This window comes from Anopheles ziemanni, chromosome 3, assembly GCF_943734765.1.
Source record: "Anopheles ziemanni chromosome 3, idAnoZiCoDA_A2_x.2, whole genome shotgun sequence".
NCBI classification, from domain to species: Eukaryota; Metazoa; Arthropoda; class Insecta; order Diptera; family Culicidae; genus Anopheles; species Anopheles ziemanni.
In genome coordinates, this window is record NC_080706.1 from 25,406,232 (window position 1) to 25,432,914 (window position 26,683).

Sequence of the window (26,683 nt, forward strand, 5' to 3'; positions counted from 1 at the left end):
ATCGTCGGAGAGTGAAGATATTCCCGGATTTTACAAGGCAATTCTTATCTGCCTAACTGTCCGATCAACTACTTAGTAAACACACCACAGGTCCCCAGGGGGGTACGGTGTTCCGTGAGAGTTCCGATCGAGGTCGAGCGAAACTAAATGGTTCCATAGTGCAGTGCACATTGGAAAGCCGTGTCGTTGGTTTCTAACTGTGATCGAAGCAACCCGCGAAACAGTGCACAACTAGGCATAATCTAACTTGCATCGACAGTACACCGTTCTTCGTTCGTACAGCGGAAGTGGAATAATCGTATCGATCAGTCTGCTCTAGTTGCTGGTTCGTCCTCCTACGGTTCTCAGGGTGCGGCGGAAGTGAGATCGATTTTTACCGTACTGCAGAGCAGCTTCAACCGCCCGCCGGCCAACGTTATATCCTGCGGGTCTGCTGAACCTGAAGTACCGCACAATTACGTGTGCTTGCCTGTGTGGCTGTGTGTGTTTGTCTATTGGTAGCCGGAGCAAGCGTATCACTGGGATGCTCCACCTGGTACGGGATTCCCAGGAATAGTGTCCGAGGCCAGTGCCTGTAACCTTCGAAAATAGGGCATCTCTAGGTTACTGCAGCTTACGAAAGTTTCAATGGTGCCCCCGCGAATGGCAGTGTGTTACGCTAATTGGGTGACAACGGCATCGGTTCAGTAACGCGGAAACATAAGACAAACCGAGACAAACAAAGTCATCGTCGTAAGGAACAAACAGCTGGAACCTGCAAACTGATTCGCAGGCCGAAACAAACGCAAAACGCATCGCACCCCGCCGTTGAAGGATTTCCCTTCCAATTACGCTGCGAAGCTGGAGAATGCCGCTAGCAAACTCGATCGATCCATGGAGAGAGAAAGTCCCAATCAATATCGTCGGTATCGAGGTACGTATGATTTGTGGTTGTTTCGCAATTACTGCTTGCATCACATGTTTAGAGTTATCTTTCGGTTACTAAGTATAACTTCTCTGAATCCTTCCAAAAACAATCCTTTCGGTAATCCTTTAATTTACAAACAAAATATACCCCCTTTTCCCCGACCACACAGTTTCGTTTAGCTTGTATCATTTTTTGGATGAAAAATATTTTGCAAAATATTCGGTTCTAATCTGTGCTGTTGTTGTTAATTGCTATCCGTTTCCGTAATGGCTCGATTGAATTCGCTCAGTAAGCTTTTTCTTTCCCCTAAGCATCGAATGTACAAACATACGGCTTTAATATATCTGAATCGAATACAAATTAGTAAAACATTATAATCCAATATTTTTCACGTGGTGTCCATATTGTCCGGGACGGCACAAAATGCGCCACTTTCTCGTTTAGTTTTCGCCCGTATTTATCTCTTGTTATCTTATCAGTTATATCGATTTCATGTATCGTAACTTTTCATACCGCAGGGTGATGTTGGGTGTAGCTTCTTTGCAGTTATGTAACTGTGAATCTGGTCAGTAAAAAAACATGGTTAAGTTGTCAAATGAATTATACAAAATGTTTATTTTTTCAGTTGTTGTTTTAAAATATGTTCGATTATCAGCATTTTGTATGTTGTCCAATAAACACCTTTTTCATCACGCCGTAGTGGAAACGCTACGCTATTCATATGCTTTCTAAAAAAAAATTGAAATTGCAAAACATATGCTATAATTGGTCTATAAAATACAGCTTTTAATTAAAAAGAAGACCAACATTTGTGTGTATTGAGTGACAAACATGGTACTAATTAAAAGTTTTGAAGTTAACTTTACTGCCAATAAATAAATTACCAATTTCCCCAAAACCACCTTTGCGTGTGACAAACTAGTTGTGGAAAACATGTTGCTTCCTTGTGATTCCATGAAATGAGCACGTTCGTACCATGTGCCGCCCATTTGGCCGTAGGGGAAAAGTTGGCAACACTATCTTTCGTTTCCCGCCGAGATGGTTTCACGAAAAGTTATGTAATTAATCCTTTGCTATCTGCGGTCGAGCACACAGTCTAACTTTTGACACGTTTCGGTTTAATTGGTTATGCAGAGAAATCAATTGCAGAAGTCTTAGTTGTTTGTCGATTTACTGTAAGCTTATATTCTTATAATTCGATGCCAAATTATAGCAACAAGTATTTTTAAATAATAAAAGAAAAACTGCTCGTTTTTCAACAATTCACTGCAGTCGTGTTTGTGTGGGAAAGGGCATTTGCTTTAGTTTCGACGCATCTTCACGTCCGAACGCCCGGAGGAAGCCCCGGGTGGCCATTTGGGGAATCGATTATTGATTTCCGTGCAGTCCCACGCACTGTTGCTGATAATGTGCGCGCCCCGTACGTAACTCAACGAGGGAATGTTTGAACTTCCCCCATGGGAATGGAAACCCTTCTCAAAGTCCCGACAGCGGTTTGTCCATTAGGCACTGAAGTCAACATTCGTGGGCAGGTTTGCTTAACCCTTTGAGTGTGACGAAGAAAGTCGATTTATTGTTTCAAATTTAATTACCGGAACGCCCGAAGCAATCGAAGTGCCGGAAGGGGCCAAGTCGGGGCAAGAAATCGATACATGTGAATACACTTTGCGAGCGAGGGAAACTATTTGCGTGTTCCAGAGTTGGCCGATGGTGAGCACTGATTGTACCATCGGCCGTAACCTTCAGCATCCCCTGCATTGCATCGGAGTCGGTGTAATGTAATAATGTGTGCAGGTTGCATACTGAACCCACTTGAATCGAGGTAGCTGCATGTTCAGAAAGCTACCCAAGACACTGATGGAATCGAGGGAAACGAAAGGCTGAGCGTAGGAGATTGTTAGTCCTTTCACAAGACTTTGCTTTGCTTGGGTTCTTCCACAAGACTTGCTTTGCATATACCTTCAGAATCCGATTTTACCCTTTACAACCCTAGAAATGTTTATCCGGTGTAAGGATATCTTATTGAAAACTAGATCCTTGTGTCGGCAAGGATCCATGTTTAAATAAACAACTTGATACCGTTGCCATTTTCGTAATTGTCGAAGGAAAATTTGGATACAAGATTCCCGTTAGGGTTTCGTTCGGATAGAAAATATCTTCCTAGAACCCTGTTCTATAAACGAACCATGAATAGCTTCCGGGAGTTAAGCTTCTTCTCATTACTGTACGTTCAATCAACGTCCATCAAGTCCCAGCGCAGCGTGAAGGTATTTGCCGAACAATATTAAATAGTATAATTTAAATGTTTCGCTTCCATCATCTGCGAGAGCAGACAAAATGAGGAGAAGAAGGATAGATTGAAAATACATAATTTCCTGCAAATTCTCGGTACATCAGGCTTCAGCTATTTAGATTCAGCCTTTGCGCCTGGAGGCTCTTCTATTCTGAGAACGTTCGCTCTAGTGCGAGGATGGCATCACGCATTTTTCATTCTTTTCCTTTTCCCCTGGTAAGGACGAGCGTAAGGCACGGCTTGGTTGTTGAATGAGTCTTTCCACGTTTATGGGAGCGTAATAAAAACAGTTGATGTTTGGCAGCTTCCTTTGGCAACTAAACTTGTCCTGAACCGGGTTGGATTTTCGTCAATGTATCCAATGGGTCCCCTTTCAAACGTAGTCTTTTAGTTGTGATTATCCTGAAGATTTTCGTCTAGTAACGTATCGTATTACAGTTTAGTTTGACTTTACATTTTTAAAGAGATCCATCATCCACTTTACATTTTTTAAAGATCCATATCACAATAATGTAGGTATTTATAAACTTTACGAATCATTTGTGGGCTTTAGTTGTACAATTATAATGATTTTTTTTTCCCGCAGACTCGTATTGGCGAAAAATGTACTTTATTTCATTAAAAAAAAACAATTTGCTCTAATGAATTTGCTTATTTTGTCATAAATAGTGACTTTTATGTTCAAAAGTAATTTCGTTTACCCTCTTTTATAAAAGTAATTGATGATAAATATGAACAGAAGAAAAAAGCTAATGCTATTAAATCACGATTGTTCAAATCAATATAAATTATCTGCGGAGATATTTCTATCATCTGGCAGATTTTCTCATCACATACGACGTGCTGGATCGATAACAGCCAGCTTTCCTTACACCCCGCTCCATTTCCCTAGCTCCCTCCTTAGACAATTTGATGACAATCCTTGTGGTGGAAGGGAAGCGTCTCCTGAACATGTAGGCGGCTTCCCCGCCGACCAATATGGAGAATTGCCAAATTGACATGATCCAATAACGGGACCTCATTTTTCATTCACCGTATACAGTTGTCCTCCACCGTATACAGTGTTCGGCCTGCTTCCGGTGGAGAGCTTATGGGGGCCGTACGTACCCCCTTCGAGAGCTCGTCTATGATGCCCTCCATCTGTCGGCGAGCTTGCACCGCACGAGTATCTGTTGAACATCAGATATTATGCGCTACGTAAAGTTTGCTCGTAGGCGGACGGTTGGCCAAAGGGATGGGGAAAAGCGCGCGTCTGAGTATAGTCATTTGTTTCCATTTCCAATTCGTACGCTTCTTTTTTCATCGCTCAAGCCCCAAGTTCGGATGTAAATTAGTTTATCTAAGTTGAGTTGATTAAAATACTCCAACACCCGAGCGAGCTACTGGTGTAGAGGATGTTTAACGAACCAGCAGCTTGGGTTTTATTAACTTTGCACGGGAAAGAAAGTGGGCAGAGAAAATGTTTTAAATTATTTAACATGATCACCCGCAAAGCCTAATTTGATAAGCCATCACGTACCCGAAGAGTCACGTTTGATGCTTTTAATAAGACTATTGTGAACTATAGTTAGAATAAAAAAAAAAACAGGGGCGGGAAACGTGATTACATTTTTATGAACATCATGAACGTAGAGAATGTGTGGTACAATCTAAATCGACCCAACGAAGTTTGTTATCTTATACCTAAACCAGCGGACTTGGTTAACTTTTGTAATAATTATTTTTGTCATTATCTAGTTATTAAAATGAAACGATTTGTTCGAAATAAATTCACCACCTTATACACCGTACTCAACCACAAAGCAGAACTGTTTATATTTGATAGTTGAACTTACAAAATATATGAACATAGAAATTCGTTATTAATTAAAAAGAATGTAATTTCCTAATGTAAATGTAAAATATAGTTAAAAACATCAAACATCGTCACGAATAACGAATATGTGTGCAAAGTTGGAACAAAAATGCTTTTGTAGCTTAGAAAGAGTTTAAACACTAACACCATGACACAAGAATTTTCTGTATATAAAGATAAGCATGGGTTTATTCTTACTAAGTTTCCATACTAATATCCTTGCTCTTTGTAAATTCTCCTCAAGGAAACATATATTTCCTATTCAACTGTCCAAGGAGGGGTTTTTTGTTACAATCTTGGCATATTATGTAGGTGATGTTTAACATTGCTTCATCATGTACCCACTACGGTGTACAATGTTTGAAACAATTGCGTTAATTGGATTCATTAAAGCATTTCCCGATGGTCCACAAAACGGTTCCAAATTGCTCCGCGCAGTTCCATCGGCGAGGCAGTTCCGGGCTCCTCCCTCAGTGAATGAAGAAATATCTTCACTATTCTCCAAACAGGGTTCACAACGCCGAAGGGATCTATGTCAATGATTTCCACCGAATCCCTCCTTTAATCGCCCGCGTACCGCGTCTGCTTATTGCGTGGGCTATACTTGCGCCGGTGCCACGTAATTGTGGCACATTATTAGCAATTACATCTTTGCGGTCTTTAGGGTCCCCGCTTTTTGTTTATGCCAACCCGGGTTGGGCCCAAGCGGAGCCGGTTGGAAATTCGGCAAAAATCCCTTATCCCCGAAAAGCGGAGCCCGTTTACGGAATGGCATCGCTGGTTAATGAAAAGCGACAGTGTAATTGGAATTTGTTGCAACACTGACAGTCACTGTGCCTGTAGCCCTTCGGCGCTGGCGGACAACGTGCCTGGAACGTGGCAGTCGACCAGTCCACTCTCGATTAGGATCATTAATTCGATCCGCCGGTGTAACCGCGATGGTGGAGCACAGCCAGTTTTTCTGCTGGAGGTCCTCTAATTGAGTCACATTTGAACTCCAACGTGTCGCCAGACCGCCCTCTCTTCCATATCGGTCAGAGGAAGCAAACACTTGCGCGGCAAAATGATACTGGTCCCGGATGATCCCCCCTCCCTCCCAAGCGAAGACGACGGCAGTGACGTTACGTTCGGTTCAAGTACCCTCCCGACGCGGGCAATTGAGATTATCCGGAATGGGAGAAGACTTTGTTCTACTCTCGACGTCGGTCCGGGTGTCCAATGTTTGGTGGGTGACGCTCTGTCGCGAAGTCGACTCCCTTTCGTTCTGTCTTCTTGGAGGAGAGTAAGTAGGAGGAGGATGTTTAAGCTTCACTCCACCACACCAAAGGTCAAGTCAATGTTCCAAGAGCACCTTCCACCGTCCTCGCTCGTCGTCGTAAGATACTGGATACGGGTTATCGTACTCCAAGGAGACGTTGCCCGCTTCGTCCGAAAGAGTCGGCTTTCGTCTGATTTGTAGTAGCAGGTCAAATGTCAAACACAGTCTTGGAGGATCAACCGAGCTAACCTTCGATCTGATCTTGGATTCTTTGGAGCAGGCTGAATGTTTGCTTGCTGGTGGGCCGTAGATTAACCTGATTCGGGAAGATGATGAAAAGTATCCATGTCAAAGAGTGACTTGGCAGATCGAGCAGAGATTATCAAAGCTTGTGCTATATCGCTTCAATCTACTGACATTTATCGGTGTCTAACAAGGTTAGTTCTTCTCTTAACTCTCACTCTCTTGTGGAACATTGCTATGTAGAAGCTTGTAATTATTTAATCACAGGCACAATCTTTTTGGGGGATTTTCAAACAGTAGATTGCTGACAATTTAGAAAATGCAAAATGTTTAGGACAAATAAGCTCAAAATGATAGGTTTTAAAGCTTGTACGAATTATGTTACTGAAACTGAACGATTTGTTGTTCAGCTAATTTTCCAACATTGAACAATCTTACGGAATAACATTTTTTGAGGTTATGGGCTACATTTGGGTTTTCCAGAGTGGCCTAACCCCCGTAATGCTACGAATGGCCGTCGCGGCAACGGAACAGGTTTCTTCTATTGACATTGTGTGATAAAACTTTTTTTTTTTGTTAACCTCCCCGTTGCCGATGACATCCCGGCAATAAATGGCGAGTGAATCTAAATATCACCCGTCATCCGGAGCCGGTTTTGCATCAAGTCTAACACCTTCAGCTCCGGCGCGCGTTTGTGTCGTCGAACGTTGGTCGAACGGTCACGCACGACCTACCGAGAGCGATACGCGATACCTTCGAGCCTTTGGGACCCCGGGAGAAGGTTAACAGGTTTTCAAAATTAACAACCCCCTCCGGAAAACACACACACACACACATACACCGCTCGATGCTTGTTTATGTTGCTGGTTATGATAATGCTGTGGCCAAATAAACACCGGCCGCTGCTCTGTGCTGGTGTGCAAACCCGGATCGACTCGATTAAACCTCGGCCGGGGGGGAGTGGGGGGAACGTCGGATGCTTTGGGATGTTTTATTTTTCATCTTGTATCATGCTAGCTGGATGGTTGAATGATTATCTACCGGAGTTTAGCCGCGACCGAGTCGGAAGAACGATCGAGCTGGTAAACTTGACGCTGGCAGGAAGGTTGTTTGATGTTTCATTCGGGTGCCAAATTTAGCGTTCAGGTTCAAGGGCCGACACTGGGTGGTACCTTCGAAGGGTCCATGCTAATCCAATTTAGCCATTGATATGCCGAACCAAAGCCGCATCCAAGGGCCCTTTGAACCTAGGGCTTGCGGTTTCCGGCGATGGGTCCGGGCAAATAATCCCTCGGATCCGTGGCTAATCATATAGGTGGCAAAAATTACCGCTTCTGCCCTTACTTTGCCGCCACTTTCATTCTAATCCGCCTCAAACTGTGTTGGCCTCTTCGTCAAACATCAAACAAAATGAATGAATTCCCAGTAGGTTTCCCGGGGTATTTTATCTACGTGTGTTTGTAAACAAGCGTGTGCACACGATGGACGCCAAACCTAAAGGACGCTCCTTTTTTTCCTGCATTTGTTTTCCACTTCCATTTTGCCTCGTTCCGCTAAGGGAACGTTCTCCTTGCTGGGGAGGGCCCGTTCGTACCATCCCCAGATGCCCATCATGAACGAATATTAAGTAACGTTCAGCACGCAAATCGTGCGCGCACTGGTGGGTTGAGCTGAATTAAAGGGCCAAACTAGATAAATTAAAAATAAACACTGTGGTGGTTTCGTTTTGATGCAGTTGGGTCAAAGTTTCTTCTTCGTTTGTATGTTTATTTTCGCTGTCGCATTTCACCAAACAACAACAAAAAAAAAAAACGAAAAAAAGGAGGACCACTAACGTGGAGCAATAAAAAGCCAAATCCGGCGCTGTCGCAAAATGTTATTGAATTAATTAACCACCTCGTTAATGGTAATGGGACCGGCAACACGTTGTGGTGGCAAATTGCGGTAAGGTCCTTTAAACCGCCCCGTGTCCGAGGACGTTCTGATGAAGTAGGTCCCTTTGGGGGAACACGTTATAGTAGAATGAGATTTACACTGTCGATTTAAGCACGGTCCATTTTGGAAAAATCAGAGACCAACATAGCGTGGCTTGGAAGCATCGGTGAGGGATTGTTCGAGGTTTTGTGTTACCGTTTTGATATTTTTATACTGTTGGTTGGTTTTGGTACTTCATTGAATGGGAAGTAATTCCCCAGGGATCAATTGTTTGTTGGCCACAGCGCTACATGTGACTTTCAAACGGTGTGATGGGTCAGTTGAATGTGATAATTTTAAGGCTGGTTTAACGTAGGATGTTATTAGAATTTGTAGCACGTGTACATTACATACACTTGATTTCCTTTATAATTCCATTCTTGTTTGCTGCAACATACCTGTGGGTTCTAATTTTCAAAAGCACTTTTTGACATCTGTTCTGTCAAAATATCTAAAACCTCTTGTGTTGGCTTGGCCTCAATCAGCAGTCCATTAAAGGCTTAGTGTGTTGTTGTAGTGTGAATTAGCATAAATGTGAGGCAGCAGGACTGCCGGCTTCATTTGGTGGTTGGGCTTGTGGCTTTGTGGCATTTTAATCATAGTCCCGCAATGCTTGTTTGGAAACACATTTCCATAGTGCATAGTTTTTTCTTTTATGATGCATCCTTCCGATGTGCCAAATGCGTCGGTACGCCATTAGTGCAACATAAAGCCCTTTATAAATCGTTTTAGACCCCGAAAGTCTACAATACAATAATCATGTAGAAATTGGTAATATTAAAAATCACTTCACTAGAAAAGACAGTGCATCCTTATTTTGATACCAGTGTTGAAATTCGATATTGGATTCGATACTTTTTTATCACTATTAATTGGCTAACATGGTGGAAGAGAAGGCTGCATTATTGAACTGGGCAATGTAATATTTTCTAAACTAATCTTAAATGCAATGTTTTCAAGACGGGGCAATTTCTATTCCCTTTCCTTGAATCTTGTACGGTTGTTGGTAACGGCCGAAAAAGTTGGCAAAAGAACTGTTAACAAATGTAGTTTATTCTTTTGCCGAAATATTCGCTTTGAGTCATACTTGAATCGATTCGAACATTATGGAATGGATTGAAAATTAGCATATTATTTTCTTTTCGTGACTGTTCAGTTTTGGTTTTTTCTTTTAGTTCTTTAAAATTCCTTTTCTCAACTTTCCTCATACAACGTTACAGTTTTTGATTGTTTTTCTTCTTTTTGAGCACGTACGGTGCCCATCGCATCACAGAAAATCAAATTGACTCAGCCTGTATAGAGCAAAAACAGGGTTGTGAAACTTTCCATGGAAAGGAAAAACTTTTGCCACTCATTGCACACTATAACGTGTATTATTTCACCATCCTAAGGTTGTTGTTGGTTCGTCGTCCCAAAGGTAGGTCGAACCGGTGGTGGCTAAGTGATGAAATATTTTCCTCCCCCAGGCCGGCCACACGGTCACAGTGGGGTGGTAAAAAAGTTTTTATCTTTCTCACATTTTTCGAGACGTCGTTGAGTTGAGGTGCTCGAAATGTTATTACCTGCAAAGAGTTTGTTCATGCTGTTTTGTAAGTGAATGTAGCCTGATTAAATTCTACAAAATAAACTAGAGAAAAAGTTATACAAACTAATTAAAATGATTGAAATTGTAATACATCGTAATGTAAGTGGCATCGGAATATTATTAAAAATTGAGTTTTTATTTTCGACAAACCAAAGGAGTTTCCATCTTGAAGCGATTGATTTACTGTTTTGTTGATTGATTGAAAGGTTTTTTTTATCATTTTGGGCGATAATAATCTTCTTTTATGCATTATAACTCTGTAGGTCTATTATTGCAACAACAGCAGCGGTGTCAATTTTAAATTTTTTAAATCTCATTCTCCCTAGTTTAATTTCCTATTTTTTTTCGTCATCAATGGGCCAGCTCTAGTTATGATCTGTTGTGGTAAACTTTTACTTTCCTTTGGACCGTAGAGTCGTTGAACCTGCCTGTGATGCTGTCATGTTTTATGCTAGTTTTCATTTGATTCAGAAACAAACAAATTTGCAAGCAAACATATGTCGATATTCATTGTTTACCTTTTCCGTGCTTCGTGTCCTTTTTCTGCTGCTGCTCTGTGTCCTGTTTCAACTGTTTTGTGTTTACAACAACGGCGTTATCACTCTTTAGTTTTTTTTACTGCCAGTTTTTCCACCTTCGTCCAAAGTTTTGTTTTCTCGTATTCGTATTCATTCTATCGTTCGCCACATACTACTTTCGATTTTATCGCATCAATTTTCTCCCGTCTATCGTTCTTAAACTGTTTCTGTTTCGTGTGATTTTTTTCTTCTTCCAGCGCACGGAGTGTCTAACTCGATTTCAGGGCTCCGGATTGTTTCAGTACGTAAGCCCACAATACGGGACGACGATTGTTTCTTCGTCTCTCAAATATCAAATGCAATTTTTTAAAACTTATATTCGTTCTCTAAGTTTGTTGCATTTTTTCCGTTTCTGTACTGCCTTTTGCGAGGTAACAAAACGACGATTACTCGAGTCATTGGAAAACGATTAGAACCATTTGAAGCAAATGTGAAGATCTTTCTCATACCCAAAATTGCCCCGCATCTTAAATCGTTCAATGTTGCGCAAGCAAAAGTGTTCAAAACTATAGAAATCTCGCAAATACATGGCTGTTCTTAGTTTTGAATTTATTGCAACGTAACTATCTCTGGAAAGTCTGGAATGCAAAACGGAATGAAGTTGTGTCCTCTATGTGTCACTTTTGATAATATAATTCCTTAATTGTTTATCTACCCTTTTTTGTCATGGATGCTCGTGCGATCGCTGAACTTCTCTATATCGTAATTGTTTGCTGTTTCTTTTTCTTGTTTCGATCATATTGTTTCTCATTCTTCATGTCATGTTATTGTGCACCGAACCCATTTATCACTCTTTCTTTGTTGTTCCATAGATTTTTCCTTTATATGTGTCATATTACTTCATTGTATGTTCAACTGCAGCTGCATGTTAGTTCACTGAAATACACAACAAATGAAATATCGTTTCGAACTGATTTTTTTGTAGATCATGCCGATGTCCTTCATACTTTATGTTGAAGCTTAAAATTTGAACTACGTTATCGTTATTTTAAATAAAATTTTCATTTGGCATGGTGTGTTTTATGTAAACAATTCGTTGTATCGTAGATTAATACTGTGTGTGTTTACATTAGACAAATATAGCACTTGTAACTTGGCGTAAGTATAAAATAACATAAAAAAATCATACCACGAACTCTAATCCGATGTGGTTTCATTAAACCAAACGTTAAACGAGGAGACGATATCAGAGGCAGAACATATCTTACTAGGGAAGATTTCCACACAGCCTTATTGAAATGCGCGTGCATTTGTGTAATGTTGACTTGAGATACCTCGATACGATCGATGTGTAATCGGTAAATCGTTTTATCAGCTCCGTAGTCTTATGCATATTTTTAGATGATGACATTCTAGACTTCTTTTTATATTATCGCAAGTAGCGTCGCAAAATTTTATCTTATCTGAAGGCTTAAGAATTATGTCAAGCAAAGAATCGCTTCAAATATTGAAACCCAGTGGGCAATCTGGTAGCGCTCGTCAAAAGTGCAATCAGTCATTACATAACAAACACATGGTTGGTTGGTTTTATATCTTTCATTTCAATCATTTCAATGTTTCCAATTATTGCCGTGCGAGAACTGATCAAACGAAACGCACGGCAATAAATCGCACATCAATTTTACCTCGTTTCTTTCCGCAACCTAAAACTGTACGCTGAATGTTGCCCATGGCAAATTGCACGTCGATATGCAGCCAGACAGTTACTGATGAACTCCAGCCAGAGACCTATTCCCACTGTCCCGACGGGTTGTGCTCCTGCAATCAGTGCACTCATCGAACCATTATAGCACCATGAGCCCCTCCGTCAGTGCCCTGGTTTGTGTTGGGTTTTTTGTTTGTCACATGTGGATTTATTTTCATTCGACCTACATTTATGTTCCCTTCGGGAGTAACCGCCAGCTTGGTCACTTTGGTCGGTGTTTGCCAATTACATTTCCTCCAGCAAATGTGCATACAGTGCATACGATGCACGTTGCTGGTGGGGATGGTTATTTTTATTTCTCTTTCTTTTGTCCGTCTAAGCTGGTGTTATTTGTCATTTTACGTCCGTTACGTCTAAACGGATTTTTAAAATATATTTTCAACTAGCTTGACGTCCCGGCGATGTTTGGTTAAGAAAGGGCGGAGAAAGAAGGTCGGTTTCTTACTCTTTACTTGAGAGTTATGGTTTTACGCTTATGTAAAAATAATGCTTTCATACTTTCCGACAAAGCTTTATTTGAAACACTTCCAGCAAGCACCGGTTGAAATCCAGTTTTGGGGATAACTTTCTATTTTAGGATATTTGATTGTAAGCGTGGCTTCCTTCGTAAACGTTTGATGAATACACCTTGATATATGTCGCTGTCATTGGATTACAGTAGTGGTCAGCGATGCATAGTACATACACCAGGGTAGATGGTTATTTTCATTAGTACTGTGCATGAGTCTAAATTTGGATTAATATTATTGAAAACCCTGAAATTGATTCTAATGATTTTATTTACGGTAAAAAGTACAGAAACTCGTACCCATTATTTGGTTTGTTTAGAAAAGATTTTGTCCTTTTTTTATGTGATGTGTTTTTTTGTAAAGTGTACAGATCGTACGAAACGTAAAATGTAGATGATTTTATTAACACGTTGTCTGCCGTGGCTATCATTTGTGATAACCAGTTGTCATTCGTTCTAAAAAGTTTTTGTCCCATAAATAAATGAATAGGGTAAGTGCACCCATAGTGGAGCTAGTACCAATAGTGGTTGTAGTGGAATAAAATCCTAGCTCTACGCCGATATATATACAATGGAGTTATTTGTTCTTCTATGAAATGTTCTTTGATCTTCTGCGGAGTGTTAAAAAGATGAACCATCTCATTCCGTAATATATAAGCTCCAAAATTCATATTTTCTAAACAGGTTGTCCCAACATGCTGCATTCCTTAAGGTTATAGATTCTTATATCATGATTTCCTTAAGGCTATAAATCACTACAAAATCATTAAAACGATATGATTTCGCTACTTACATACTCAAATATAATTGATTTATACGAACTTAGTGCATTTTAGCATAATTTTATTATATTTTTATAGTTTTTACTATAGTGCCACTATAGGCACAAAAACCCAAGTTGTTCCTATAGTAGCCATAGATTTTTTCACAAGTATATTTTAGTTTTATTACGGTTTTGGCCAATATAATCAGGTAAATTTAGTGATTTTATTCTGTTTCTGCAAAATAAACAAAGCGAAACTGGAGAGAAGGCTCAGCAGAAGAAGGAGAGGAAAGAAAAAAGAAAGCGGGCGAAGGATACGCTATAAAGCATATACGAGCTCCTACTGTCGTTTTAGCTGTAATATTCAGAGCATTTTTTATGAATTAAAATTGGACATATTTCGGTAAAACAATACAGTCTTTTCAATGACAACGCATTGGTCAAGGAGTATTTTACCGTCCTGTTTTAAAAATGCTTCAAAAATAAGTTATAGTCAAAATATATTCAAGTTTTTCGTACTACCACCACTATAGGAACACGATACCACAACTATAGGAACCATTCCACCATAATAGGAGCAACCGACTAGAAAGAAAAATACGCTTTTTTTCGTGTATTTTGTATAGTTTACGGTGAAAATAGATGTTTTTCAGAAGAAAAGGCATGTTTCGATCATAATTGATTCAAATATGTAGAATATTGTGTTCTTAACACTCATAAATTACACCTAATTGATATTTACAGTACTAAATGCACCACTATTGGTACAGTTACCCTATGTAACTTTTAAATTATAGTATTTTTTTTAATATCAATTCTTTGGGAAGTTAAGTTTTTTAGCCTTCAAAAACCGTCGATTGAATGAAGGTTGTAAACAAATTTTAGTAAAAAAGATTGTTCTAAAAACGTGTGCTAAAAACGCTTGGCAGTCAACGTGTTAAACAACAGGAATCAAACAAATGTTAAACAACATCTGCAGTGCTTAAACTTATTGTGTGTACACGAAAACTCCATTCGAAAGATCTTTCGCAAAAAAGTCTAGTGAGTGATAGTTGAATCAAAACTAAGTGTCGTCCCGATAAGCGAGACGTTACGTAGAGTGCTAAATCCAACGGTAATCCATGGTTATCATCGTATTCCTCATTTCTTCCTTTCGAGTTGCCAAGCTACGGACTCTCGCTCGACGGATGGACGGTAGTTTGCGTGGGCTTCGAGGTTCATGGTGAACTTTGTAATACGCCTCACCGGGCAGCTGAAGTACGCTTTGTCGTGAACGTAACTATCGGTCGGTGGGCTGACGTTGGTCGGGAAAGGATCGTATTGTGATGTGAGTGCCAATCAGACGTTGGAGATTAATTAAGCGGTGGTTCAGTGGGGCTTGGGTTGGAACAGGAGGAAACGCCCATCCGTTGCAGCTGCTGACTGCTGGAAGCGTTTCGTTCAGGCGTCGGATAGTGGAAGTAAAGATAGAGAGTTTAGGATAGCAAAGGAACGGCACTAATTAGCTCCGTATTCTTTTATGCGTCACTGATAAGATGGATGGTGGATTATAGATTTTTGTCACGACCGATCAAACAATGATTATCATAAATTTGTTAAAAATTAAACACAATATTATGCTCACATATTTTCCCTTTTAATACCTCACATATTTCTAAACACTTTACCAACCAGGTACACGTGCATTTGATAACACAAACAGAATCAAGAATTGAATTCGGCGTGGGACATGACATTTAAAGTTTTTAACATTTTGCTAGCACCCTTTGTTATTGTTTCTTTCTTGAATGCTCGTAAGCTAAATGTTAATAGCACCCCGTAGAAAAGCGCCACTCTTTCGTAGTAAAGCTTGAAGGACTGCCATTGATTTAGAGTTATGCTTGGTTTCATTTGCCATTTCATATTCCAACTCCGTTGTGACTTGTTGCTTTCGTCCGCGCCACGTTTTCCGTTTGGGCTGCTAGTTTTTACTATGAGTGTATAACATTACGCAACTTTTTTTCAAATTCTGTCTCAGTTGATGATTGCTAAAACATGGTCAATAATATAGGTGCAGCTTTTTATGTTGAAGTAAAGTAGTTGATGACTTTCGCCAAGGCAAGCGATCGAAAGTCGCGTCGCTTTGTATCTGTATCTTACACGTTTAAAGACTGCTTGGCTCCAATCAAGTAAGTGCAGTACAACATTTGTTGAAAATAACGACCTTTGCCAGGGATGCGAGCCAACCTTAGGTTGGATTGACTGTACTTCCAATTGCGTAATGCTTTTGCGTGACTTTGGTTTGTTTCGGATTTGCACGAAACCATCATAGATAGGTCTCAGCGTCGAGGTTTCCCTTGGTTAGCCATACAGGGCCTGAATGATTGCTCGCGCGGCGCAAGTATAAATATGTCAAGTAACCCATCGAGCATAAGTCCCCATAGCTTCCAAGCGTAAGGCTAAAACTCAGTTGGGTAACTTTAACTCAGCGTCCGTCCAGATCCGGCCGAAGTCCCCGCGCACGTGGATTCATTATTTACACGCTCCTCCGGGGCCGCCTCGGCGGCATCGTTCTCCCTTTGCCAATGGGGTTTACCGCTCGTTAAGCTGCAATCAAGAGGAATTCATTGCCACCGTTCGCTCCAACGGTAGCGTTCGTTTCGAGCAAGGATTATTCTTCGCTGCGTCCGAACGCTCGGAAAACGGTCGGCGAAAGGTGAACGGGGTGTCCTTGCTAAAGGCCCGTCCTTTTCCGTTGGGCCGCAAAGCTTGCATCGTTGAGTACGGGGGATAAAATAGTACTTGCCGGAGAGATAGCAAATAAGCTTTCGGGCGGAAGAAAAGTTGCTGGTATTTGTAATCTTTAGCCCATCATAGGGAAAGCAGATTTTTTAAGAAAAAAATAAATTTCCTTAAGATGAATAAGCAATCCGACTGATGGTATTAATGAAGGTATTAATTTACACCTAAATGTAATGAAATTGGCATTGTGTATATTTGAATAGCATTTTCAAGGATGCTTCATTTTATAACTATTTAAAAAAGTCTTCGAATTGGAAGCAAACGAACCGCTATCGGTTAGTTAACAATCAAACGCACTCGTACTTGACTGCAACACAAGGCTGGCTGTTAGTTGATCGCTCCCTCATTGCGCGTTGGTGACATTATCAAACGACCGTTTCAACAATTACGCACACTCTGACATTTGTGAACGGCACAAAGTTTGTGAAATCAGCTCGGCGCTGGAAAGGAAACCGCCTTTTTGATAAGGTCACTTTCCACCTCCCGGTAAACTTCTGTTCTCGACCTTATCCCTGCCGGTACCGTTTGCAATGGCAGAAAAAAAAAACCTATACAACCAAACCCCACCCCGCCGAAGGGAGGTGGAAAACACATTGTAAAACCCCGCGCCCACTTTGCAAACAGCAATCACCAAAAGCAAACCGAAACCGTTCGCCTTTTCTGCCGTGCCAGGCTTAGGGTGAAGATTACCACCTGAATCAATTTTGCCGGCATGCCTGCCTGATAAGCTGATTTTCTCGCGGCTGCCACTGGTAGAGGGATAGCCGTTACCGCATGTTTGGGTTTAATATTTCGTGAAAATGACTACGTAGCTCCTTGTTACAGCACCACTGCCATTTCCAACGGCTCCGGTTACAAATGAGTTTCCTCGCAACGTGTGTTGAAGGCAACCAACTAGGTTGAAGACGAAGTGTTCGGGAAGTCCCACAAATAAATGAGTGTGGAAAGTGAAATTAAATATTTTGGTAATTTGAAAAATAGTTTTTTATCTCTAAAGGCAAATTTTCTACGTTTTATATTTTTTTTTTGTTTTTCAAACCAATTTCTCTCGGTGTCTATCAAACCAAATTTTGAGTGAAATCTTTATTTTTCTTTTCTAAGTTTCCACTTTCTTTTTCTAATTCGAACGTAAATTTGTACGGCTTTTTGGCTTCAAAACATAGATAAACATTTATATTGCGACCGGTTCAATGTTGTTGAAAAGTCATTAAACTTGAACCTGAAGCTCCTAACAAAGACGAACCGGTGCGGATGCTCCCATTAAGACACAAACTGGGAGGGGGGAGGCAAACGGTTAGGAGTGGCGGAAAACGTTTTCCTCGACCCATAGCGCAGGCACGATAGTCGATAGGGAGGGAATTGAAAATTCCATTCCATTCGCGAGGGAAAATGGTCGGTGGGCGGTGAAAGCGTGTTGCCCTTTTTCCGCGGAATTTCGGTTTGATTGATTCGGTCGGAGTTGTTCCTCCCCCTCCTCCCAGCGGGTGGAAATTTTCCGCGAAGGACATCCCACGAGCAGGGTCTCTTCCGGGACTTTGCCCGCACTGCTCAAACGGAAACTTAAAGACAATTATCTCCACCGGAGACCTTGTACTTTTGCTGAATGAAACGCGTTCTCCGCGGTGTTGGGTACATTCCGGTCTGCCTTGCCGTTGGCACGTGTAGAATACTGAGAGAAGCCTTGGGAAAAGTCCTTGAAAAATGTTTTTTTAAACTCACAAAAATACTCACACATACACATAGATTCATCAAACGCAAATTTCACCGGATCGCGTAATTTTTCAGAAGTTTTCATGTGGGTGGAAAATAGCTTCGTGGAAATTAATCCTGCTCTTCGGACTCGCATCGTTATTCGTCCTCTTTGCACCGTAATTTGTTTCACTTCACATTCTGCTGTGATGGATTTTATTTGCAGGAGAGTACGCCTTGTAAAGAACCATATTCCATTTCATTTGCTAGCGTGACGCTCGATTTTCCATCGTACAATGTTTTGGGTACGCATTTAAAAAATGGAAGCAAATTCACCCGATTGACGGATATGGACAAAACCAACGTGTGTTGGATTTTCCTCCTCCACATTTTCCCATCGGTAGGATAGCATCTTCAGTTTTCAGGGAAGCACCGCTAGCAGCAAACCCTTTTAAAATGGTTTTATTTCACAACCCCATCGAACACGTTGCGGAAAGATTATATATTTATTTTTCTCCTCCCCCAAAAAATGCCGCCACAGTTCCTTCGCTGAACGTTTCGAAACGTGCCCGAGCGTGCAATGGATTGGAAATGCGTCACCAAAAGCTTGACTGGCGACATGATCCCGTGCCGAAAAGCCCCTCCTTTCGCTCGAGATGGAAACGAGAGGAAACGATCACAGAGGGTGGAGTGGCATAAGGGACCGCCGGGGAGCCTTCGCAAGCAGTGTCTGAGAGGAAAAGAAGGTCCCGTAACGGACCCGGCCGGAATCGTACCGGGGGGGCAAAAACACAAACAACATCTCGAACGAAAAGCCCTTTTCAGGCAGGCGTAACCCGAACCAAACATCACCGCCGGAGGGAAGCGCCCGAACCTGTTGAATAAATGGAAGAAACAGGTTGCCAGCAAAAGCAGCTCGGTACTAAACTTGGGTTTTTCTGTCGTAATTCGGTTTGGGTTAGGCGAAAGGTAAATTTGTAATTATAAAACAGCAGCATCTTCCGGCACGGGCGATGGTACAAGCCAACCTTGAAATGTGCTAAAGAAACCATTAGGGAACAGAGAAGGGAAAGCAAAGTCACACAAGGGAACAACATTACGGTGCGTTGTTAACGAGTCCATAAAAAGGAACACTTTTAAAGAACGCGCGGTGAAAAAAGGGTGAACGGTTGGATTGGCTCGATTTTTGCGATGGCACACACAATCTCGGCCGTACGGTTCCCATTCTGGTCCCACGCTCCAGGAACTGCTCGATCATTATCATCGGTCGTTTTGTGCCCTTTATATACTCCGCCATGCAGTACCTGCTTGCGCAAACGAAGGGCTTGCAAAATTACCATCAATATTGGTTGGCCTTTCCACCGAAGGTCCTTAGTGGTCGACACCGGGACGGGTCGTTTCTGGTACCAGGGTGTACAGAATGTCCCCACTTCGTTTCGCCAATACGTTAGCGGATTGCATTTTCCACAACTTTCTACCGTTCTTTCTCCTTCGAATTGCAAACCACGTTTGGAATTTTTCGTCCAAAATTTGCATGTCGACTTCAAGCTGACTTCAGCTGAACCGTGATGTCGCCCTTGACGTGCCGGGGAAGGACGGCCAGCCCACGTTCGATCCGTTCGATGAACTTTTCTCCGTCATCCTCGAGGGCGAAGGCAACGCCCACCATTTTTCTCCGGTTGCTGCGGGATACCAATGATTTATGCTGGCCGAAACGGTTCTTTTTTTCCTCCTTTTAGTACCCCGACCCTAGAGGGACCGGCTCCCGCCATGGCCGGTTGCAGTTTTCGGAGATAATAATATATTCGATGGTTGATTTTTATTCATTGCTGCGCCGGCCTGGCGTCGGTGTGTACATTCGGTTGACGGAACACGTGGGCAAAAGGGTGGTTTTAAAATAAAAATACGGCAGGGGAAAAAGAAACTCCTGAAAGCTAGCACAAAACGCTCAGCTCGGTCACTATGCTTACTGGTGTTGGTTTTATTCTAGTCCCCGGGAATCATGTAATAGTATCCTTTTTTTCACGATCTGAGTACTTTGTGGTTACCCGCTTTTATCTGCTACATTTATCTCATAACGCTGCCCTTGCTTCATCAGCTTAGTATCGGCTCTATTAGGGCACGCTATTGTAACACGTTTGCACTTTTCTTCCGCCCAACCAAACGGTGGGGTGAATTGATGACTTAGAACTTTCCCTCCCAAAACAACCTCTTCACGATCCACCGATGTTTGATTTTGGGATTCAGAAAATTCGGAAGCGTCAAAGCAAAATGGAAACCAGAGGGAAGGGTGTTGTGGAAACGAGCTGGAAAAGACCGGCTGTCAAGTGTGTCGCCTGTATGCTCCGTTAGTCGCTTCCTACCACACCACCACCACCACCATCATCAGCCGAACGGGGAGGGAAAACTTTTTCGCAAATGGAAATAGAAGACGAGTCATATTTCTTCCCGGGCCCGGATGATAACAAATCGGCTTGGAGTTCATTTGCCACGTTCGAGAAAACTCTTCTCCTCCTCGAATGCTCAGCGAGACTGTTGGTCTTTTCGCAAAGGAACTTTTTTCATTACTAAACATTTCTTCTTCTTTTTCTCTGGGTTCCGGCAAAGTTTCCCAGCGAACGGAGGGAAAAATTTGCCTCGGATTTCGTAAGGGCTGTTATTTTTCCGTATCTGCCTTCGGTTCGGAGCTTATTCTTTTCCACGATACGATTGGTGTTTTGATTTCTACACATCGATCGAGGGTCTTTGTTCGGGCTGGCTGCCTTTAATCGGATTTGGTTCGATCCTGTTGCGACGTATTATTCTTCGGGGGGAAAATTACGCGTTCCCCACTTATAGGGTTTTTGGTGGCGATAAGTGAAAAGATAGAACCAATATGGAAACAAGAAACATATTGCAACAGATTTCCATAACAAAACTGATAGACTGATCCTGACGTTCCTTTGGGCGAAAAATCAACACCGAATAAAAAAACCTTCCCTGTCCCTACTCGGCTCCCGGTTTGATGCACCTGTTGCGGGTTGGTGAGAGATTTGCCATTCTGCGATTTTTGCACCGACTGCCGATCGAATTACTACAGGGTGATCGGACGCATTTTCCGTTCCGTTTTTTTTTGTTTGTTTCGAGGTGCCAAAATTGACAGTACATTGACACGGCGTCCCGACATGATACCACGCCAGCGGCAAGGGATTTCCGAGAACTCGGTACGTGTGACAGTCCCATTATTGACCTGTGACACTGAGTGATGAAGATAACTTCAGACATCTTTCAATCGTGGAAGGATGGAATTTCGTTCGGATAAATATTTAGTATTTGATTACTTTCTCCTGCTTGGTCTGGCAATATCGGCTGTGAGGTTAGAAAATCAATAAATTCGCAAAATTTCCGTTGTTATGATAAAATGGGCGAAAGAAAATAAGTATCCTTCTGTGAAACAAATTGCCTTCCGGAACTTATTTTGAAACAGCAAAATTGTGTCAACCGCCTTCAAGGACCCTGTAAAACGTATTATAATAACAAGTAGGTCATAAAGAAAGTCTCCCACCTTACCACTCCGGCTTTATGCCAAAATTAGACATTCCACACTATGTAGTATGGTGCTGGAATGGGTGGCATTAATTCCGAGCTTTTCGCGACATCCCCGAGACGCACCCGGCACGTCCACCAAGTAAGCGTCCCGAAATCCGAAGCGCAGCGGGCAGCTAATGGAGGCGCCTGGTGTTTCATGCGTCTCAAGCACACACCAACACGAGCCATGCTCGTTTCGTTCGGTTGCGCGTGTGCACCAAGCACCGAGAGTTCGAAGCCGGCTGGATCTATACGGTAAAAGCTGTAGCCTTCCGTGCACGGGCATGACTCGCATTAGCGTGGCATGTTGGTGAGGAACGGCCACAAGAAGAGCCAGCGGTATATGGCTGGCTGGCAAAGAGTGGGTGATACCGTTTTGCGGGCAACATTTCTGCGGAGGCGTACAGTTTCTTTCGCCCCGTATCCGGCTGCCTTCCTTCCGCTGCGCTGTCGAGTGTTGCTTTGATGTTTGATATTGTTTGTCGGACACCTTCGGTAGCTTTTTGCCAACCAAGGTGTGCCTTTGTGTGCTTTTGTGCGCGCGTGTGTGTGTGTGTGTGCGGATGAATATTGAACATTTTCCCTCGCTTATACTCTCCGCTAAACGATTTCAGTAAGTGTGGGCTATTGTGATTTTTTTTATCGCAGTACAAAACATTGGGCTTAGCATTAGGGTTTTACGGTATAGGAGTGGGATTCGATTAAGCGTGGAAAAACACTTGAAAAGTAGGCTTGTTAGTTGCTGTAACACGTTGACTGGCATGGCTATCATTGTTGATAGTCAGCTGTCATTAGTTCTAATAAGGTTTTAACCCTATATATAAAGGAAAATGCAACATGAAAACTATAGTAATATTAAAAAGAAACTCTTTCGGAAGATAAGTCTTAACTTACCCTTCGAAAACTGTCGGTTTAATAAATGTTACAAACAAATTTAATCAAAACAGATTGTACTAAAAAAAGTGTGCTAATGCGCCTGGCAGTCAACGTGTTAAATGTTTAGTATAATTTTTGTATAGTTATTCTTCTTTCTTTTAGTTGTTTGTTGTTACTTTCTCTTTCGATTGGTGTTTTAAGTGTGTGTCGTGTAGAGTCGCTCTTTTCCTTGCATCTATTTTGAATCCCTTTTTTCCTATCCAGTATTTAGTTTCATGTGCAGCCTTGCATCGAGTGTACTCTGTTTTGGCACAGTTTAGTGTAGTTTTAATTACCAGTCCACAACTAATCACGTGTTCCGTTTGTCTCACTGCCCATTGCTGGGTGGAAAACGCTACACTCGGCTATCTTTGCCCTGCTACTTCACAGACGTCCTCGCAGGACAATGTCGAGATGGTGGTCGATGAAGCCTACGATCCGCTGCCAGCTACGGCGCAACATCAGACGGAGCTAGTGCAACAACAGCAGCAGCAGCAGCAGCATCAACAGCAGTACCATCACCCACCTCATCATCATCACCAACATCCGCCCGCCAACAGCCGCCATCAGCACCAGCAGCAGCAGATTCAAGGGATGGTGACGTACCATCCGCAGCAGCACGGGCAACCGGAGGCGATGCTGGACGACGATGAGCTGCCCGACGGTGGGGGAAGATACCACCATCACCAGTATCACCCTCATCATCATCATCACCAGCGCGTGCCGGCCGACGGAGCGGAGCTGCTTGTGGGGGCCGAGGAAGCGATGGATCTGGATATGGGCGGCGGATTAGTTGGGGCTGCCGGCGAGGGTGATATGGGACAGCAGCTGCGCGGTGATGGGGCTGGCGGTGGTGATACAGGTGGAAATGGGAATGGATCGGACGAGCACGAGATCGACATCAAGGATATTATCCGCGAGGGCCACGAGAAGGCTGACCCGTCGCAGTTCGAGCTGCTGAAGGTTCTCGGCGAGGGCTCGTTTGGGAAGGTGTTTCTGGTGCGAAAGATTGTCGGCATCGATGCCGGCACGCTCTATGCCATGAAAGTAGGTGGTTCCGGTGGTTCCGTACGGTTCACCCGATGAGAACGTGTTCTGATTTGTTGTGATTCTCTCCGTTCGTAGGTATTAAAAAAGGCGACACTGAAGGTGAAGGATCGCGTCCGGAGCACGAACGAGCGCAACATCCTGGCCGATGTGGGGCATGCGTTCATCGTGAAGCTACACTACGCCTTCCAGACGCCCGGCAAGCTGTACCTCATACTGGACTTCCTGCGCGGCGGTGATCTGTTTACGCGGCTGAGCAAGGAGGTGATGTTTACGGAGGAGGACGTCAAGTTTTACCTGGCGGAGCTGGCACTCGCCCTGAACCACCTGCACGGTATCGGCATAATCTATCGGGACTTGAAGCCGGAGAATATTTTACTAGATCAGGTAAGGACGGTGCTGTTTGGCGGGAGGTTGGCCAAGAACAACAATAAAAATTATACCGATTTCATTTTTATCTCTCGTAGGACGGACACATAGCTTTAACGGACTTTGGCCTATCGAAGCAACCACTGGATGGTTCGAAAACGTACAGCTTTTGCGGCACGGTCGAGTACATGGCACCGGAGGTCGTGAACCGAAAAGGACACACGTTCGCGGCGGACTGGTGGTCGTTCGGTGTGCTTATGGTAATGAACTACATATGGCCGATCTTTTTAGTACAGTACCGGTACAAATAAACCCCTTCACCCTTTTTCGTTTCGGGCAGTTCGAGATGCTGACGGGAAACCTGCCGTTCCACGGTAGCAACCGGAATGACACGATGAACCAAATCCTCAAGACGAAGCTCGGTATGCCGGAAAACCTGAGCCCGGAAGCGCAGAGTCTGCTGCGGGCACTTTTCAAGCGTAACCCGCTCAATCGGCTCGGGGCTGGCCCGAACGGCATCGACGACATCAAGCGGCACGAGTTCTTTGCCAACGTCGACTGGGACGCGTTCGAGCGCAAGAAGGTTCGGCCACCGTTCATCCCGGCCGTGTCGCGGGACGATGCGTTCTACTTCGATTCCGAGTATACGAACAAATCGCCAAAGTATGTTAACCGTTTGGATTTGGCTCCGTACAGAAAGGCTAACGATTTTTGCCTCTTCTCTCCACTCTCGATAGGGATTCTCCCGGTGGTCCTGTCAGTGCCAGTGCGCACGAAATCTTCCGTGGGTTCAGTTTCATCGCGCCGGGGCTGCTGGACGAGCAGCCAAACTTTGCCAACGGTAGCAGCATGGTGATGCAGCAGCAGCCCGCCTCGAGGTCACCGTTTTCGAACGAAATTCCGGGAGTGAAGCCGGTCGCCTTCGGCGATGAGTACTTTCTGATGCAGGAGTTAGGTCGGGGCACGTTTTCCATCTGTCGAATGTGTGAGCATCGTACGACGAAGAAGCATTACGCGGTGAAGGTATGATTCCTAATTTTACCTTTGTACTAAATTGTACTAAACACAAATGTGGCGTGTTTGTTCAAATCGCAGCCCATACTTTAATTTGATTATATCGCTACGGAATTTCAAGTGCTCTTTAAGTGCCACTCAGTAATTTATGGTAAAGTGTGTTAGCATTTTATGGTAAAGATTTGTTGATTTAATATTGAAAATCATGTTCCAGATAATTTGTAATTATTGCTAAGTATTGCTACTAATTCAAAACATGAAAAGCATTTCCTTTGACAACTTGCCTTACGTACTGTATTATTTTCTATTATTTTTCAGATAATCGACAAATCCTACCATGATTGCCGAGAGGAGGTTGAAATTTTGCTACGCTACGGTAACCATCCGAACATTGTTACACTGTACGGCGTGCATGAGGATACGAGCTACGTGTACCTGGTGATGGAGCTGCTAAAGGGCGGTGAGCTGCTCGATCGCATCCTGGCCATCCATTACATGACCGAGCAGGAGGCTAGTGCTGTGCTCCGAACCGTGGTATCGGCCGTCGCCTATCTGCACGAACATGGCGTTGTACATCGGGACCTAAAGCCGTCGAATCTACTGTACGCGTCCGTCAATCATACGCCCGAATCGTTGAAGTTGTGCGATCTCGGATTTGCCAAGCAGTTGCGGGCCGATAATGGGCTTCTGATGACGCCCTGCTACACGGCCAACTTTGTTGCACCGGAGGTACTGAAGAAGCAAGGGTACGATCTGGCCTGCGACATCTGGTCGCTCGGGGTGCTGCTGTACATTATGCTGGATGGCAAAACACCCTTCGCTAGCACTCCCAACGATTCGCCAGACATGATTCTCGCTCGTATCGGGTCGGGAAAAGTGGATTTGGAGACCGGCGTAAGTAATGTGAACGATATCCAAGTCGTATTGTTTTGCGTGTCTAATAGTTATTTTTTAAACTTTCCAGAAATGGCCCACTATATCGGAGGAAGTAAAGGAACTGCTTCGCCAGATGCTGCATATTGTACCCTCGAGGCGTCCCACCGCCGCTCAGATCCTGCGGCATCCATGGCTTTCACGATGCGCCCCACGGCCAGCATACAGCACGGCAGCTACGCAGCACGGTGATCGACCGGTAGTAGTCGAACCAGCAGCGCAGGGGGCCAAAATGACCAACGAAAACACGGAAGCTATCAAGGGAGCGGTGCACGCCACGTTCCGGGCGATTTCCTCTCCCCAGGCGGCAAACTTGGGCCCGGTCGGGATGTCCGATCTGGCGCGAAGACGAATGGATAAGATGAACCATTCGTAATATTGTATGTTGGGTGGTGGACGCATTACCTTGCGTTAGCGGTTTCCCTCTCTGTCCCCCGGGGATGGTTGTTCTTCCAACCTTTGTCTCGCGCGATTAGTGGGAATGGGAAAACAGTGGTTTTTGTTGTTTTTAAGAATAGCTTTACTGCATGAGGAACGAAGAGAAACAATGTGGTTTAGTTGAAATAGTACTACGTCGATGGTGACACTAAACATGATCCTAGCGACAGTGGCGTTTAGCATGGTTTATCACATTGTACGATAACACTGGAACAATCATCGCGTACACCACGACATTGCAATGGTTCGTTCGCTTTAAAT

General features: G+C 43.3%; 1 protein-coding gene across 1 annotated transcript; it reads left to right on the top strand.

Moving 5' to 3' along the window:
• Positions 1-873: 873 nt before the first annotated feature.
• On the top strand, positions 874-26,402 carry LOC131284403 (ribosomal protein S6 kinase 2 beta-like). Its single transcript, XM_058313257.1, has 9 exons — positions 874-913; positions 10,891-10,934; positions 23,012-23,668; positions 23,747-24,055; positions 24,136-24,297; positions 24,378-24,700; positions 24,775-25,060; positions 25,370-25,945; positions 26,016-26,402. The coding sequence occupies exons 1-9, from the start codon at positions 874-876 to the stop codon at positions 26,358-26,360; spliced, it is 2,742 nt and encodes a 913-aa protein (XP_058169240.1). The 3' UTR covers positions 26,361-26,402.
• Positions 26,403-26,683: the final 281 nt, after the last annotated feature.

Excerpts from the sequence above, each read along its gene's own strand:
- LOC131284403 (XM_058313257.1), top strand. The coding sequence starts at position 874 with ATGGAGAGAGAAAGTCCCAATCAATATCGTCGGTATCGAG. Across the intron at positions 914-10,890 it reads TCAATATCGTCGGTATCGAG|CGCACGGAGTGTCTAACTCG; the intron begins GTACGTATGATT and ends TTCTTCTTCCAG. Across the intron at positions 24,056-24,135 it reads AGAATATTTTACTAGATCAG|GACGGACACATAGCTTTAAC; the intron begins GTAAGGACGGTG and ends TATCTCTCGTAG.